This window comes from Acanthisitta chloris, unplaced genomic scaffold, assembly GCF_000695815.1.
Source record: "Acanthisitta chloris isolate BGI_N310 unplaced genomic scaffold, ASM69581v1 scaffold21736, whole genome shotgun sequence".
In the NCBI taxonomy this organism is placed as follows: Eukaryota; Metazoa; Chordata; class Aves; order Passeriformes; family Acanthisittidae; genus Acanthisitta; species Acanthisitta chloris.
In genome coordinates this window covers 2,041-17,896 of record NW_008679019.1, presented here as the reverse complement: position 1 = coordinate 17,896, position 15,856 = coordinate 2,041, and the positions used below count along the sequence as shown (strand labels likewise).

Below are 15,856 nucleotides of genomic sequence, written 5' to 3'. Positions count from 1 at the left end.
CTGGGTTGGTGGAAGGTACCTCTGCCTGTGGCAGGGGGTGGAATGAGATGAACTTTAAGGTCCCTCCCAACCCAAACCACTCTGGGATTCTAAGGAGGAGGAGTGCTCTCACCTCTCCCTCCAGCTGTCCCCAGCACAGGGACAGGTCCCAGACCTGGGACTGCTCGTAAAGGGAAGCTCAAGTGGTCACAGAGCTCCTCAGCATCAGACCCAGCCCCAAGCTGCCAGCTGCACGGCTCTTCTCCAGACTTGCCTTTTCCCTTCCTCAGACTCCTCTTGGAGCATGGCCATGTGCATCTCCAGCCAGGCCAGAACGAGGGAGAGGAACGCTGAAAGCTGGGCCACGACCCTCCCTGCACTCTGGGGAAGTGAAACACCATGCCAAGTATTCCCTCTCCCCCTCCTGAAGGTCATTCCTCCTGCTGGCTTTGCTGTTGGAGCAGCCTCTCCTTGAACTGAAGGGTTCAAACCCATCTGGCCATGGGTGTGTGCCTGCTCCAGCTGGCCTGAAAACCTCTGCTGCAGGATTCAGCTGGGAGGGTGCAGTCAGAACCCGCAGGAGTTGGCTTTTGCTGGAAAAAAATGGGATTTGAGTGTCATTCCTCTCTTGCAGCATGCCCTGGGCAACTCCCAGTGCTGGCTGGTGGGATAAGGATGGTCACTGAGACTCCTGGCAGGATTTCACTCTGTGTCCCTCTCCCACCCCTATCAGGGCTCCATTGTGGTGGGGATCGACTATGACTGCCGGGAGAAGATGATCTATTGGACAGACGTGGCTGGGAGGACCATAAGCCGTGCCAGCCTGGAGCCAGGCTCTGAGCCAGAGACCATTATCAACTCAGGTGTGTTCCCACCCCCGGTGACACCTGCCCAAAGCCACCACAGTGGGTTCACACCTCTCTGTGCCCAGCACAGCTCTAGGGCTGTCCTTGGTGCACTCCATCCACGCTCCCAGCCTTTGGTGTTGGGTCAGGCGGCTTGGAGCGCCATGACTTGTCCTTGAGTGTGTCCCCAGCCACTGATTGTGGCCATCTCTCCATCAGGGCTTATCAGCCCCGAGGGGCTGGCTGTGGACCACCTGCGCAGAGCCATGTTCTGGACAGACAGTGGGCTGGATAAGATCGAGAGGGCCCGGCTGGATGGCTCCGAGCGTCGCGTCCTCTTCGACACGGAGCTCGTCAACCCCCGCGCCATCACCGTGGACCCTGTCCGAGGGTGAGCAGCACCAGCTCCACAAGGATTTCCACACAGGGCTTTGCAAGTGGCAGGATTTGTACACATATGGCCATGCCAAGGCTCCATCCTGACCCTGGGAGCAGCTCTCCTTCGCTGCACACCCTGTAGGAGGCATTGGCTCTGTTTCCCATCTCTTCTTGTCTTTAATAATTCAGGATTTGGCTGAAGCTGCTGTTTCAGGCTATCAGGATGGACATTATTTTTCAAGGCTTTGAAACACTCCTGGCATGTGGAAACACAAGCTGTGCCTCTAGGGTGCTGTTGGGATACAAAATGTGCTACTCCTAAGACTCACCCTCGTCTAGGAGCTGCAGTTTGGGTCATAAACATGTTTGATATCATTCTGCTTTGCTTTCAGAGGTTTTGCCAAATCAAATCAAGATGTTTCAGGCACTGATAGGAGGGAAACCAGGCCTCACTCCTGACGAGTAACAAAGGGATAATATCCCACCACTCCTTACTGTTGTGTGTCCTGTTTGTTCGTTGTTTCCCAAGCAATCTCTACTGGACGGACTGGAATCGTGAAGCCCCCAAAATTGAAACTGCCACTGTCAATGGAGCCAACAGGAGGGTCCTGGTGAACACAGACATTGGTTTGCCCAATGGGCTGACATTTGACCCCTTCTCCAAGCTGCTGTGTTGGGCAGATGCAGGTAACAGCACCAAGGATGGAGCAGAGCATGACACACCAAGCCTTGAGGGGAAAACTTGTATGTGTCATTAGCCCATTGCTACCTCTGGGCTTTCCTATTGTGCCAGGGGAGGTTTAGGTTGGATATTAGGCAGCATTTATTCATGGAAAGGGTGGTCAGGCAGGTCCCTGGCAGTGCTGAGGTCTTAGGCTGAGGTGGCTCATCAGCTGAAAGGTAAGGTGCCACAGGGCTGAGGGATGTAGGATGGTATCTCACTCCCTCACCAGGAATACACTCATTTATTTCCCCTCACACTCCTAAGGAAGGCATATCCACACCAGGTTGCTTAGGAAGAGTCATTTGTTTCTTATTTAGGAATCTTTGTAGTCTCTTCTCCCAGAGAACAAGTGATAGGACAATGGGAAATTGCCTCAAAATACATCAGGGGAGGTTTAGATTGGAGATTAGGGAAAGTTTCTTCACAGAAAGGGCTGGCAAGCACTGGAACACTGCCTAGGGCAGGGGTGGAGTCACATCCCGGGAGGGATTTAACAGCCATGAATGTGGCACTTGGGGACATGGTTAGTGGTGGCCTTGGCCATGCTGGGGGAATGGTTGGATTCGATGATCTTAAGGGTCTTTCCCAACCTAAATGATTTTATGATTCTACATCCTTATCTGAGAAGCTGTTTAAAATGCAGTGAATGCAAAGGATATATTTGATGGTTTTGGGGTTTTTTTGTGGGCTGATGAGTATCTTGTGCCTGAACAGGAACGAAGCACCTGGAATGCACATTCCCTGATGGCACAGGCCGGAGAGTCATCCAGAACAACCTCAACTACCCCTTCAGCATCATCAGCTATGCCAATCACTTCTACTACACAGACTGGAGACGGTGAGGAAAGAGAACTCACTCGGTTGTGTGGCTGGGAATGCTGAGCTCCCTGGAACAGCTGGGAGACAGCCTCCATGGCTCTCTTGGAGGGGTTTTGTGCCAGAGGGGGAAAACAAAGGCTGTCCTCAGTGTGCTCTCAAACCCCGAAGCCTCACCAGAGCTCTGTTGGGCCTCTAGAAAGCTGAACTTGGGTTCAGCAACACTTGCTTGTAAATCTCAGCACAGAAGAGTTGTTTAGACACAGCCTCAGCTCCCTGGGAGGGACAGAAATAGTGGTCGGGTTTTTTTTCCTTAACTAAAACTTGGCACAATTCTCTGAAGCAAAGATTCTGTCCTCAGTTGTTCCCTCTGCCCAACCACCCAAGGCCCAAGGCATCAGGAGTTTGTCTCTCTTCCCACTCCAGCTGGAAGCTCTCAAACTCCCATCGAATCGTAGATTACAACAAACACTTAAGTGCTTGTCACGCTTGGAAGAGACTCTCAGGGAGATAATCTCTCCTTGGAAGGCCATTTCTTGTGGCTGCATCACCAGAGAGAAATGCACTAAGTGAGCTGGAAGGAGATTTTATGAGGCAAATTTCCTTCCACTTGTCCTGCAGGTGTTCAGACCAACCTTTTTAGCTGCTTCTGTTCTTAAATGCACATAGAGAGGGGAAAAAAAGCAATTTTCATAGGTGAATAAAGCATTTCTCCCCCTTTTTTTTCTCTCCAGGGATGGGGTGATAGCTGTAAATAAAGAAACTGGTGCCTTCACTGATGAGTATCTTCCAGAGCAGCGATCCCATCTCTATGGAATAACAGCAGTTTATCCCTATTGCCCTGGAGGTAAAACCCATCCCAAAACCCACTCCCTTGTGACTTCTGGGTGACTGACACACTAAAAACACCCCTTTCTCCCCACAGCCAGGAAATAGCAACTCCTGTGTGGAGGAAACAACAATCTTTGCACCCAAAAGGACTTCAGACCCAGAGAACTGTCACTGCATACAAGGGGAAAAAGCCCTTTTCCAAGGCCAATGGAGCACCTGCTTTCCTGCAAAAGATTATCAAGTATTTTGTCATAGTTATTACCTCAAGACTTTACTACTGTATTTTTTTAACAAGTGGAAAACATGGATATATTGCCAAAAAAAAAAAAAAAAAAAAAGGGCTTGTGATTCTTAGGCCATTCCTGGAACTCTTAAGCAGATTTCAAATGTAGCTTTTTTTTACTCAAATCTTTTTATTGGAAGAAGAATGGAAACATTTTTAACAGTTTTGACAATCTGACCAACAGGTCCTTTGATCCCAAAAATATCAGTGCCTCTGGGGAGCTTTGGATGCAGAATCTTGCTGGGTCTAAGTAATCTACAGCCCTGAAGACAGACTGTGTGTGCTCCAAAAAGGTGCAGAACAGGGATGTGATATGGCAAAGGCATTGAAGATCTTCCAGGAGATGATTCTGTGTTTTCACCACTGCCTCAATGCATGTCTTTTAGTATTTATATTAGAAGAATATGCTAGAAGTGATCTGTTCATGCTTGTTGGTTCTTCTAAGTGCCTTCATAAACCTTCCCAGTGTAGACCAATACATGTTCAGAGATACCAGTAACGTTGTAATGCTTCACTTTTTCTAGGTTACTTCAATAATTGAATAAAAAGGTTGGTTCAAGTTTCCCTTTGGGTTTAGTTTTGAAATGTTGCAGTGGTAGGGGAAGCAGCAAACAAGGCAGGAGCAAGCTGTTCCCAGGGCAGGACTTCAGCACAGAGGGATTTATGTAACACTCCTCTCTCACCACAAAGCCAAATACAATGCAAAAGGCAAAAAAAAAAATAATAGGAAAAACATCATATTTACCAACTCAGAGCTAATCAGAACAATTTGTCTATTTTCTCCAATTTCATTTATTTCAAGGAAAAAAAAAAGCTAATTCATTAGAAGTCAGAATTCAATTTCCTGTTTGCTTTCCAAACAGTAAAATAATCCCATTGCAAACTGCATGCCAGAGGAGAGTTGTACGTGGTTCCTAACTGTTCTAACTACACACCAGGCTAAAAGCTTTCCTCCCTTCATCTCCCAACTTTGCCCAGTCTGTGGTCAGTCTTGGGGTCAGCAATAATGGCCTGAACAGCTACAATGGCTTCATTAATTTTGGTTTGCAGCTCTCGGAGCTCCTCTATGTGCAGCAGTCGGAGAATTTGGGCAGCTTCATTGAGAACAGCATCTGGGGGAGTGGAGAAAGAGAAGTTTGCATTTCATCAGTCATTTTCAGCTGACAGGAAGGGCTTAAGGAAAGCTTAATGCTCTGCACTTGGTTCCTGCTTGTGGTTTCTGGATTTGAAATCGGAAACTGCTGCTATGGGGTGTCCTCAAAACCTCACCCAGCTTCATGCAGCCTCCAAACCCAGGGCTGGGACAGACAATCAGAGAATCCAACATTTGTTTGGGTTGGAAGAACCTTAAAGATCATCTCATTCCACGCCCTGCCATAGGCAGAGACACCTCCCACTAGAAGGCTGGTATGCAGCACTCCAAACCCAGGGCTGGGACAGAGAATCCCAGACTGGTTTGGGTTGGAAGGACCTTAAGGATCATCTCATTCCACCCCCTCCATAGGCAGGAACACCTTCTACTAGAAGGTTGGTATACTGCACTCCAAATCCAGGGTTGGGACAGAGAATCAGAGAATCTAACACTGGTCTGGGTTGGAAAAACCTTATGGATCATCTCATTCCAGTCCCTGCCATAGACAGGGACACCTCCCACTAGGTCAGTATGGAGCATTGAGCAGTGATTTAGGTGACATGAGGTGAAAGTGAAGGCACCTGGGGACTGCTTAGCAATGATCTATCAGCTCATGCCAACTTGAGCTGCCTCAGCTAGATTTTGGGTAAATTAAAAGCCATGGAAGTAGCACAATGTCCTCTGCTGGTAGCAGCAGGATTTACCAGGAGCAGGATTCATCCCTCTGCTGCAGCCAGACATGGCTGCCATTAAAAGCTGTGAGTTAAACATGACTCTAAACCAACATATTCCACAGCTCAGATTTCTGCTTTGCTGTTCCAAACTGAAATGCTGAGGAGAGCTCATAAATAACCAGCTGGAAGGGAGAAATTCCTTTGCTCCAGGGTTTTCTCACTGTGCACATCAAAGATGTGTTTGACAGTAACAGACTTTGTCAAAGGCAAATGTTGCTGTTTAAAAGTGGTATTAGAGAGAAGTGCTTACCTCCCGTGTCAAAGCCAAGGATGTGCTTTTCTAGAGCCACGGGCAGACCCTTTCAAGGGAAAAACATCAAGATACAGTTAGAAATGGCACTTTGTGTGTTGGTAAATACAATCAATAGAGCAGGTAACACTGGAGGAAAGCACATGAGTTTTGCTTATATTTGACAACTTTGAAATCATTGTGGTTGATTATACAAGTCCTTTTGTGTCCTGAAATATCAAACTCAAGAGTGTTATTAAAGACAAACCTTCCTGGTTAAGAATCCCCTGAGTTATCAAGCAAACCCCATTGGACACACACTGTCTGCATTCAGGCCTTAAAAGGCCAACAACAGCAGGGCTGGGAGAGAACACCCAATCCAGCAGCATTGCTTCCCAGACAAACAAAAACCCTGCACAAACTGGGCTTTCTTACAAACTCGTGCCAGTTTTTAAGCACTGGTTGATTCCAAGGAGCTGCAAAAAACTCCTCTGTTATCAAGTGATTTCTCAAGCTCTGAGCTCACAGCCTCCCACAAACAGCCCCAGAAGCATTTGCTCAAGTGTTAGGAATAAAGCTAAACATTCATTTTTCTAAACACTTGCTCTATTAAAACACTACAAGGCATAGTTTATTAGTGGTCATTTATAAGCAGTGCTCAGTTTCCTTTGCCCTCTCCAGCTGCAGAGGATTGGTCACACTAAATAATTACTCCCCACGGTTCAACATGCACTTAAAGTCAGATTTAAACATTGCAAATCTTAGACTTTTGCTTTTTTTCAACAGTTCTGTTTCAACACAACAGAAAGAGTCAGGTTCAATACCATTAGTTTCTGCAGGGATGGAGTTGTAAAGCTTCTCATCAGTGAGGATTTTGTTTAAAGGCTTTTAGAGACATGTGAAAAGAAAAATCTGAGTTGATCAAAACACACATTAAATATAAAATGGGGACCTGGAACTCATTAGTTACCCCATTTACAAAAGGTTCTTTTCCATGGCCTTTATGGTTCAACTGCAATGTGAAAGTACATCTCCACTGCTAAAACTGATGACAAAAAAGGCCACAAATGCTACTTAAAAAAGATTCTAGTAATATCAGACTTCCTACATGGATTTCTTAGGAAATCAGGATTATCCTTTAGGCTGCAAAGAGCACCCTGCCAGCCTGGTGTGTTCTCACAGGGGCAGGAAAACTTGTGCTGTTCTTTTTGCGGTGTTTTTTTCCCCAGTCAGTTCTTGGTGGATGCGTTCCCCAGGGCCATTCCTCCAACACTGAGTGACCACAGTGTCACCTGGTGGCACAGCATTCCCTGCCCTGCCTTCCTCCCACCTTTTTGGGTGGTGGCAACTGCCTTTGAGAGCCTCTCAGTCTATACAACTACCACCACAAGCTCCTTTGCACAGCAGCTTCAGACAGGGAGAGAAATGAAGAGCATCTTTACATCTCTACCTACACAGACTCCATTTCCAGCCTAATTCCCCAGAAAAGTAATTTAATTCCCCCAAACTGTAATTTAAGTGCTGCACAAAACACTTGCAATGGTCCTGACTATCACAGCAATCCCCTCTGTAACTGGAAGTGTTAAAAGCAGCTTCCCTGGGAGTGAAAGAGTTTCTGGATTTCAAAGCAGGGGGAAAATGTAACCACTTTGCTGTGCTTTTAAATATGCCTCAGGCATTGCCTTTAGGAGCCTCACTGAAGTGATCCTGAAGGAAATTTGCTGTACTTGATCCTACCTGGATACACCCATCAGGCAAGGAAAGCTTATGAGGCTGTGAACCTTTTCAGGATCAACCTGAACACACTGAATTGTCAAATGTCATCTAAAACACATAGATCAGTGATACCTCACCCTGCAAACTGCACCTTGACACCCCCTACAAGCTAAATCTCATTTCATCTGGTACATTTGAACCTCAGCCACAGCAGTGGAAGTTGCCTCAGCACCAGCCTGATACACATCCTTCAGAGAACATTTCTGTGTCTATTTTACCTTTGCCCCATTCTATCCTGCTGCTGCCAAGAATGCAACACATGGTATTTTGTGTATCAAGTTGCCTGCCACGCAGCAGCCACACATTTATAACCTGTTCCTTAGCACACAAAGTGGCAGTGATCAATGTTTTGGCCATTAACAAGCCAAAATCAGCAGCAGAGCTCTAATTTTCCTGTTTTTATCCATTAGCCCAGCTGCGCCCTCTGCTCTGAAGACATTCTCTTCATTCACCTGACATATTGTGATGTCTGATGATCTCTGCTGGCACAGCTAAAGCTGTTTTCCTGCCTTTAATCCCCTGCTTTTCACCACCTCCCTGGAATTTTAGCATTCCTAAGGAGAACACACTCCCAGTGACATATATCACAGCCAGTGACACCTCAATCTGAGGATGCTTTGAAGACTTATGGAATATAAACAATTCCTTATCAGGAATTCATTGATTATCCCTCAAAGAATCCAGTTCTGCCTAAGAAACAGAAAATCCCATTTTGATCCTGCATCCAGCTGTGCACCATGTAAACAAGAGCGAAAAGCTCTTCTTAACATCACTTACAGAACCTAAAATGAGGCAGCAGCAGCCTCAGTTGTTTTCCTGTTTTCCTGCTCTTGTAACACTTTTTATGGATACGCAAGTCCAAAGCTTTGATTTACTCTTCTAATCCTTCCTGCAATTCCTACACTGCAGCTCAGAGCACCTGTGATTCCCAGTTGGAAAACACCAAGTGTGATGATAATAAATCACAGACTGTTCCGAGCAGCTGCCAGGGAAGATGAAGGAGCTTGAGCTCTTTGACCACATCCAGTCAAACTGGGAAAAATCCAGGGATACTTGCACACAGCCACCTGCAGACCAGGTGAGGCTTGTCCAGAACTCAGTGCCAGCAGCTGTTGTGCCAAAGGCCAGAGGGACGAGCTGGAAAGTGGAATGTTGAAGGAATGACAACCTGAAAACCCACAGGCACCCCCTGGAATATCATCCCAACAACTTGTAGCTTGAGGTTACAAAAGAATTGTTTAGGGGCAGAATTTTCCTGCACCATCTCTTTTCTTGGGGAAGAGAGCAGGGAGGAGCTGGATATCCAACACCACTCCTCAAACACATGAGGAGCATATATGAAGAAACTGGAGAAACACTCCATACAAGGCATGTTTCAACCTGGTTATGCAGCCAATTCCAAGGAAAAGCAGGTCATACATTTCTAAACATACTCTAGACCTGCTGTACTCAATAGTCAGGATAATCTTCTGGGAAATAACTAAGGGAAGAGCTATCCCATGATATATCATAGAGGTAGATATATCTGTATTCAACTGGAACAAAGAGCTTTGCTTGCTGCTCTCCATAACCCTTGGGATCTGTTAGGACCAGGATGGTGAGGAGAACGGAAGCTCCCACCACTCTCCTAAATGAAGTGTTAATACAGAACTGGTTTTGGCTGAGGGGACAGACATTTCTCTTCCTTAATTGGCATGGAATAATTAACACTGGACACATGCAGGGTGTATACAAACCTCCTTGGACTGACTGGCCTTGGCTATGGCATCCTGTGTCAAGCGTTCCTGAACCAAAATGCGAATGGCCTAGGAGAAACATGGAAAGGAGAGAGGAATTAATTCATGTCTTGATGCATTTCTCAGCAATTCTGAGGGGCAAGAAGCCAAAATTATAACCCAGCATAAACTTAAAGCCAGTTTTGTGCAGGAGTTTTTAGGAAAAGGCTTTCAGCCCTCAAACCTGTTCACTTAAAACTGTTCCTGGCACAGAGGATCTTACACAGGCACAGCCTCCTTGGCTGCAGGAAAGGAGCTTAACCAGAACAGACAAAGATATTAATTTTGCACAAATAATTTCAGCCACTGCTGGGCCAGAAACTGCAAAGTACTAGGAATAGTCCAGAAAACTTGGGATTTTAAGCCTGGAGAAAAGGAGCCTCTGGGGGTATCTTATTGCTCTCTGCAGCTCCCTGACAGGAGGTGCAGCCAGGTGGGGTCAGGCTCTGCTCCCAGGGAACAAGGAACAGGACAAGGGGAAACAGCCTCAAGTTGTGCCAGAGGAGATTTAGATCGAATATCAGAAAGATTTCTTCCCCAAAAGGGCTGTCTGGAACACACAGCCCAGGGCAGTGGTAGAGTCACATCCATGGAGGGATTTAACAGCCATGTGGATGTGGCACTTGGGGACATGGCAGTGGTGGCTTTGGCAGTGCTGGGGAATGGTTGGACTAAAATTAAAAATCTTTTCCAACCTAAATAAATCTATGATTCCAGAATGAGCTGTTCACAATCCCAAGGAAGCAGCACCACGAAGATCTCACACCTTTAACACTGCAGTTTCCTCAGGAAGGAATTCTGCTCTTGGCATCTTTCAGGAGGTGCTGAAGCACCTTCCCCAACCTGGAGCGAGGCCACCCAGTCAGGATTAAAAAAGACAGAGCAGAAAGGAATGAATTTGAGACTGAGAAACAAGAACAGCCTTGACTCTGACTCCTGCTGCTCATCTGTTTTTCCTGGCTCCAGCACATAGGATGGAATGGTATCAGAGTTATCAGTCACTGATACCTACAGCTGGAAATGCCTCTAAAAATAACTGCAGGAATACCATGCAGGCAGATTTCCACAGGAAAGAAGGTCTGTCAAACACACGCCTCAGACTTTCCCTGATGAGCAGCCAAAAGTGACAGAAGCAGCTTCACTGCTTCGTGTTCCTCCCTCAAGACTTCTCCCAGTTTTGGTCATGATTAAAGCAGAGATGATACTAGAAATTTGCAACTACATACTTCTAGAAATCTTCCTAACTGCAGGAAGTAGCCTGGACAAAAGAATCATTTGATGAGGAGGTTTAACAGCAAATTCCAGCAGTGAAACCAGACCTTGTGTAAGAGAATTCCAAGTGCCTTTTGCATTAGGGAATGGATATCCAACTGTGTTACACAGATGCTTTCTGATCAACTTGCCAGATTTAAATGAGTAAAATGAGACTAAATCTCTCTCTGCTCACTCTGGCCAGATGTCTGTGGTGTGCCTGCACCCTCTGGCTCTCCCTGAGAACCCACCAAGTGTCCAAACCTGAACTGGGATCATAATTCTCTCTGCAAACCTGATTGCTGTGATACAGAGTTTCACTGACACCTTTCAACACCCTCAAACCTGAAAACTGGCATCATTATTGCTCATGTAACATGGATTTCATGCAAGAATCTGTTCCCAGTGTAATTAACAGCAAGAAAATTCAGGCTGGTTTTGTCCAACCACATCTGCCTGAAAGAAAAACAGACTAGAAATGTAGAAATATGACAGAAGAATAAACCTATTTATGCATCCCCCTGCTCCTCTTCCAGCTGCCAGAACCAAATCTGATGGAGCCAGTAAAGTTTTCCAGCCCTGAACCAATCCTCTATGACCACCTGAAGCATCTTTATCTGGTAAGAGCTGAGCTCATACTGCAGATCTTCAACATCACCATTCCCAGGATCTCCTCTCTCCGCTTTATATCCCTTTGCACTGATTTTGGTAGGATTTTAGGTTGGTTTTTTTGGTAGGAGTTTGACATAAGACCTTCACTGCTCTTTAAAGACTGATGAAGGGTTCAAAGGTTATTTTGGCTTCCCAAAACCCAAATACCATATGGGAATGGGATAACTGCAGGCTGACAATTCCTTAAGAAACCAAACTACCATAATACTCCTTCAATATATCTATTACAGACTCACACTAAATACACCTCAATAGTCATATTTCCCATTTCATTTCTCAAAAATAAACTTACTAAATATCACAGCTACTGTCAAGAATGGACCTTATTGTGTTTTCAGTGATAGGAGTTTATTTAGGTGCTAACCTTATTATGACATGATCAAGGAGGAACTCAGGATTGCTACAGTCTCATAAATAAGTGTATTTAAAAAACATAGTACAGTTTCGACCCAAAAAATGTACAGAGTTCCACCAGCAAGTCACAAATTTTCTTGAGGGCATAGAAAAGATGCTTTAGAAAATTAATTAGCCTATTTACTACATTTAAAAGCCATAATTAATTGTCAAAACTGAACTTAGTTTACTCACAAGGAGTAAACAGTTCACAGGACTAAAAGGAGGAGGAAACTTTCACCTGTGGCTTTTCCCTTGGCTGTTTGTTTGAAAACATCACTTAGCTTCTCTGTTTTCCAATTTCTTTTAATTTCTAGCACTGGAACACAACTTTCTCCTCTGAGCATGTTCCTAAGAAACTCAGCTACAACTGAACTGTTTACCAGGATAATTATCCCTTCATGAATTTCCATGATTTACATTTTGTGTCCTTATCTGCTTGAAAAGGCTCTTGCAGGATTAATTTGACTTTCTATTTGTGGCTGAAAAATAGTTATCAGGAAATCTGCACCTCAAGCTGTTAGACACTGGGGAAAAGGAGGAAGGAAGGAGGTGGGAAAAGTGGGAAACTCACCTTGAGCATTACCAAGTAATCATCATGTCGTTGAATCTGCAGCAGATTAGCCAAAGCCATCACTCCTGCCTTGAAATCAGGATTATTCACTGGAAAAAATAACAACTAGCATTAAAGACAGACAATAATTTAACTGATTCCAGAGCACAGAATTGGCTTTCTGACTCCAGTCAGGGATTGCTTCAAGAATGGCCAACGGCAACTCATCACCAACACTGGAAATGCTCAAAACACATGTGGATGTGGCACTTGGGAACACTATTTGGTGGTGATGGGTTAAAGGTTGCACTCAATGATCTCAGAGGGCTTTTCCACCCTTTACAACTCCATGGCTATGGATACAGAGCAGAGAGCAACCACTTAGTATGGCCACAGAGCAATCAAAGCCTGCACTGAGCTCCATAACCAGGTGAAGTCTTGGAAAATACAGCAAGTCCCATGCTAGAATTCTCTGTTATACATTTGGATCAGTGCAGGGCAGAGCTGTGCCTGCTGGGCAGGGCAGGAGCAATTCCTAGCTGTCTTTATGGAGGAGGAATGGGAAAAACCTTGGGGGATTTAGGGTTAAGTTAGGGTTCATTTTAGTAGCTCTTTTCCAGCATTCCCATTTGTTGTGAATGTGCCTTGTAGGCAAAAAAAAAAAGCAAATTATGATGAGATAGAGAGTTGGGGAAGACTGAACCAATATGAAATATGGGGCAGGATTGAAGCAAACAGTCTGACATTATATTTTCTTGGATTTCTTTCAATTTTTAAGATATTTTGCTATTTCTCCCTAACCCACACAAAGTACTTAAGATTTATAGAGCTCTCTGCAAAGCTGTTAAGGTAAAAACACCCTTCAGCTGCTTCCTTGGTGCCTGATAAGAGCCCTTCCTACTTAATCATACCTGATCCAGTCTCTGGGCACCTCATTCTGCCTTTCCTATGAGGGGAGAGGGGGAGAGGGAAAAGGGGAGAGGGGAGGAGAAGCTCACATCCAGGCCTGGAATTCACATGGAGCAGTTCCTCTTCCCTTCAGCATGAATACAGACAGACAAGTGCAAACACCTCAAAGTGCCTTACAGAGAGGCACTTTAAGCAGTTGTAAAATCTTCAGGCATTGGAATATGCTGCCAGGGGAGGTGGTGAATTCACCATCCCTGGAGGTTTTCAAGATGAGACTGGATGTGGCACTTAGTGCCATGGTCTAGTAACCACGGTAGGGTTAGACTCGATGATCTTTGAGGTCTCTTCCAACCTGGTTGACTCTATGATCTATGAACTCTGCACTCCTGAAGCCTTAAATTAGGCTGTAAAAATCTGCCTCACAGGATTGAACAGCTTCAAACCTGAGGCACACACAGACCATGGAACACAGTCACACACAGGCCATGGAACACAAGAGGATTCTCCCTGTTACTTACCATCCAGGTTAATCAGTGGTTCTGCATTTTTGGCTGTGTTGTCAGTATTTTTAGCACCATCAGGGGTAGAATCCTTGTACTTATCAGCTGTTCAATGAAGAAGGAAACAGGAACATCATTAGAGCTAACGACAGAACCAACAAAGTTTAACAGTAAGCTGTAGTTTGCTGTAAGTGGAGTTTTTTGGGTGTGGTAATTACCCAAGAGCTTTTTGGGCTTATAAATCCATGTTTTGGAGCTCTCTATTGATGTTCCCAAAAGCTGCCACTCTGTGGAGCTTCCCTAACAGCTCCCACCTGCAGAGAGCTATCCCAGAGGAGCCTCAAAGGATGCTCCACACTTATGTAGGGCACAATGCTCTTGATTAAAGCTCTTCCCGCAGGCTTCAGCCCAGAAGGTTGAACAAGCTGCACCTCACAGTTCTACCACTTCTAAAATCCATCATTCAGCCACCTCTGCCTCAGTCAGGAGTGTGTGTAGGGCTCAGGAGCTACAGACTGATGTTGGTTCTGATCAGCAGCTAACACATTTCCAGCTCAGCCTTGGTTTTACAGACTGCAGAATTCATCACCACACAGGTGTTTTGCAAGCCTTTTGAGGATGGAAATCTTCTCACTTCTTCATCTTCATGTAACCCCAAGGCACAGGCAGTAAACTTTGTCCCTCATGATGAACTGAGAAGCAGCTCTGCAGATTGCAGGGGTTTCTATCCCTGACCTGGGCAGAGCTCAGCCCTGCAGGAGATGAAACTGCCGTGGCTGTGGAGATTGAACTCAACTTGTTCATAACCTTGTCCTAGTTCCCAAGGGTTCTGGATCTGCTCCCTGTAAAACAGGGGCTAAGAATAACTTTTTCCAATAAATGTAGTACCAACGAGATCACATTCAATGTACTTTAGAGCAAGTTCTCATAAAGGCAATCCCAGAGGGAAAAGGGGATAAATATATACAATGGGGTTTGCTATATCCAGAAAGAAAAGTATTACATGGAATTATGATAGTACAGTCCCATGGGAGCTGGAGAGAACCAGTTCCTTGGAGTATGGGACAAAAATAGGTCTAGGGAAAGGTGTCCCTGCCCATGGCATCTGGTGACAGTGTGGTGGGTGACAGGTGACATCACCAAACTCACAGTGCACTGACTCCCTCCGTGCAGGGATTATAGCTCATCTGGGAGCAATGGAATGCAGATCCCAGAATTCTCAGAGAGGTGAATCCCATTTGATGTCAGTCAGAATGGTCTCAGGCACCACAGAGGAAACCAGGACAGGCTGAGCATCCCTGCTAACTGTTTGGAGCTCTCCAAAGAAAAAGCAGGAAACAAGGACATCTGCAGCAGCAGCAATTAAAGCACAGGCACAAACATGGGACTATCAGATCCCTCCTGCACTGCCTGTGAGTAACATTATTCCTGTATTTAGTCCCACAGAATTCAGTGAAGCTGCTCTCCCATTCCCAGTTAAACCCATCCAAGTCCCTGCACAGAACAACATAAGCTTTTACTTCTTTATATAAGATATAAAGGAGCTCCAAGAGAGCTGGGGAGGGACTTGGGACAAGGGATGGAGGGACAGGACACAGGGAATGGCTTCTCACTGCCAGAGGGCAGGGCTAAATGGGATATTGGGAAAGAATTCTTCCCTGTGAGGGTGCTGAGGCACTGGCACAGGTTACCCAGAGCAGCTGTGGCTGCCCCATCCCTGGGAGTGTTCCAGGCCAGGCTGGATGGGGCTTGGAGCAACCTGGGCTAGTGGAAGGTGTCCCTGCCCACGGCAGGGGGTGGGATGAGATGAATTTTAAGGTTCTTCAAGCCCAAAACTTTCTGAGATTCCATGAAATCAAACTGAAACCCACATTTCCCTCCCATTTGGAAATCTGCTATCAATCCCCTCCTACCATTATCTCCATATTCCAGCCTAACAGCCAAGCCAAGAAGCCAATCCACTGTTTCCTGTCGTTCCTGCATCTTAAAAGGACAGTTCACATCCTTCATGTACTGAGGAGGAAAGAGAAGAGCAAACAAACAGCTGTTACTGACCTGTATGCATAGAAGACAGTT

The 15,856-nt window shown here is 45.6% G+C and overlaps 2 protein-coding genes across 2 annotated transcripts in view; one reads left to right on the top strand and one right to left on the bottom strand.

Moving 5' to 3' along the window:
- The window catches only part of NID2 (nidogen 2 (osteonidogen)), a 16,156-nt gene extending 11,741 nt beyond the window's left edge, over positions 1–4,415 (top strand). Inside the window, 6 exon segments of the mRNA XM_009077146.1 lie at positions 709–842; positions 1,044–1,215; positions 1,732–1,889; positions 2,641–2,764; positions 3,477–3,589; positions 3,668–4,415. Of these exon segments, the coding sequence (XP_009075394.1) occupies positions 709–842; positions 1,044–1,215; positions 1,732–1,889; positions 2,641–2,764; positions 3,477–3,589; positions 3,668–3,678 (712 nt within the window). The 3' untranslated portion in view covers positions 3,679–4,415.
- A 199-nt stretch (positions 4,416–4,614) lies between these two features.
- LOC103804530 (chromosome unknown open reading frame, human C14orf166) overlaps positions 4,615–15,856 on the bottom strand; it is a gene marked incomplete at its 5' end in the record, with an annotated part of 12,646 nt that continues 1,404 nt past the window's right edge. Inside the window, 6 exons of the mRNA XM_009077145.1 lie at positions 4,615–4,968; positions 5,973–6,021; positions 9,464–9,532; positions 12,393–12,481; positions 13,799–13,885; positions 15,694–15,793. Of these exons, the coding sequence (XP_009075393.1) occupies positions 4,814–4,968; positions 5,973–6,021; positions 9,464–9,532; positions 12,393–12,481; positions 13,799–13,885; positions 15,694–15,793 (549 nt within the window). The remainder of the gene's footprint in view (positions 4,969–5,972; positions 6,022–9,463; positions 9,533–12,392; positions 12,482–13,798; positions 13,886–15,693; positions 15,794–15,856) is intronic.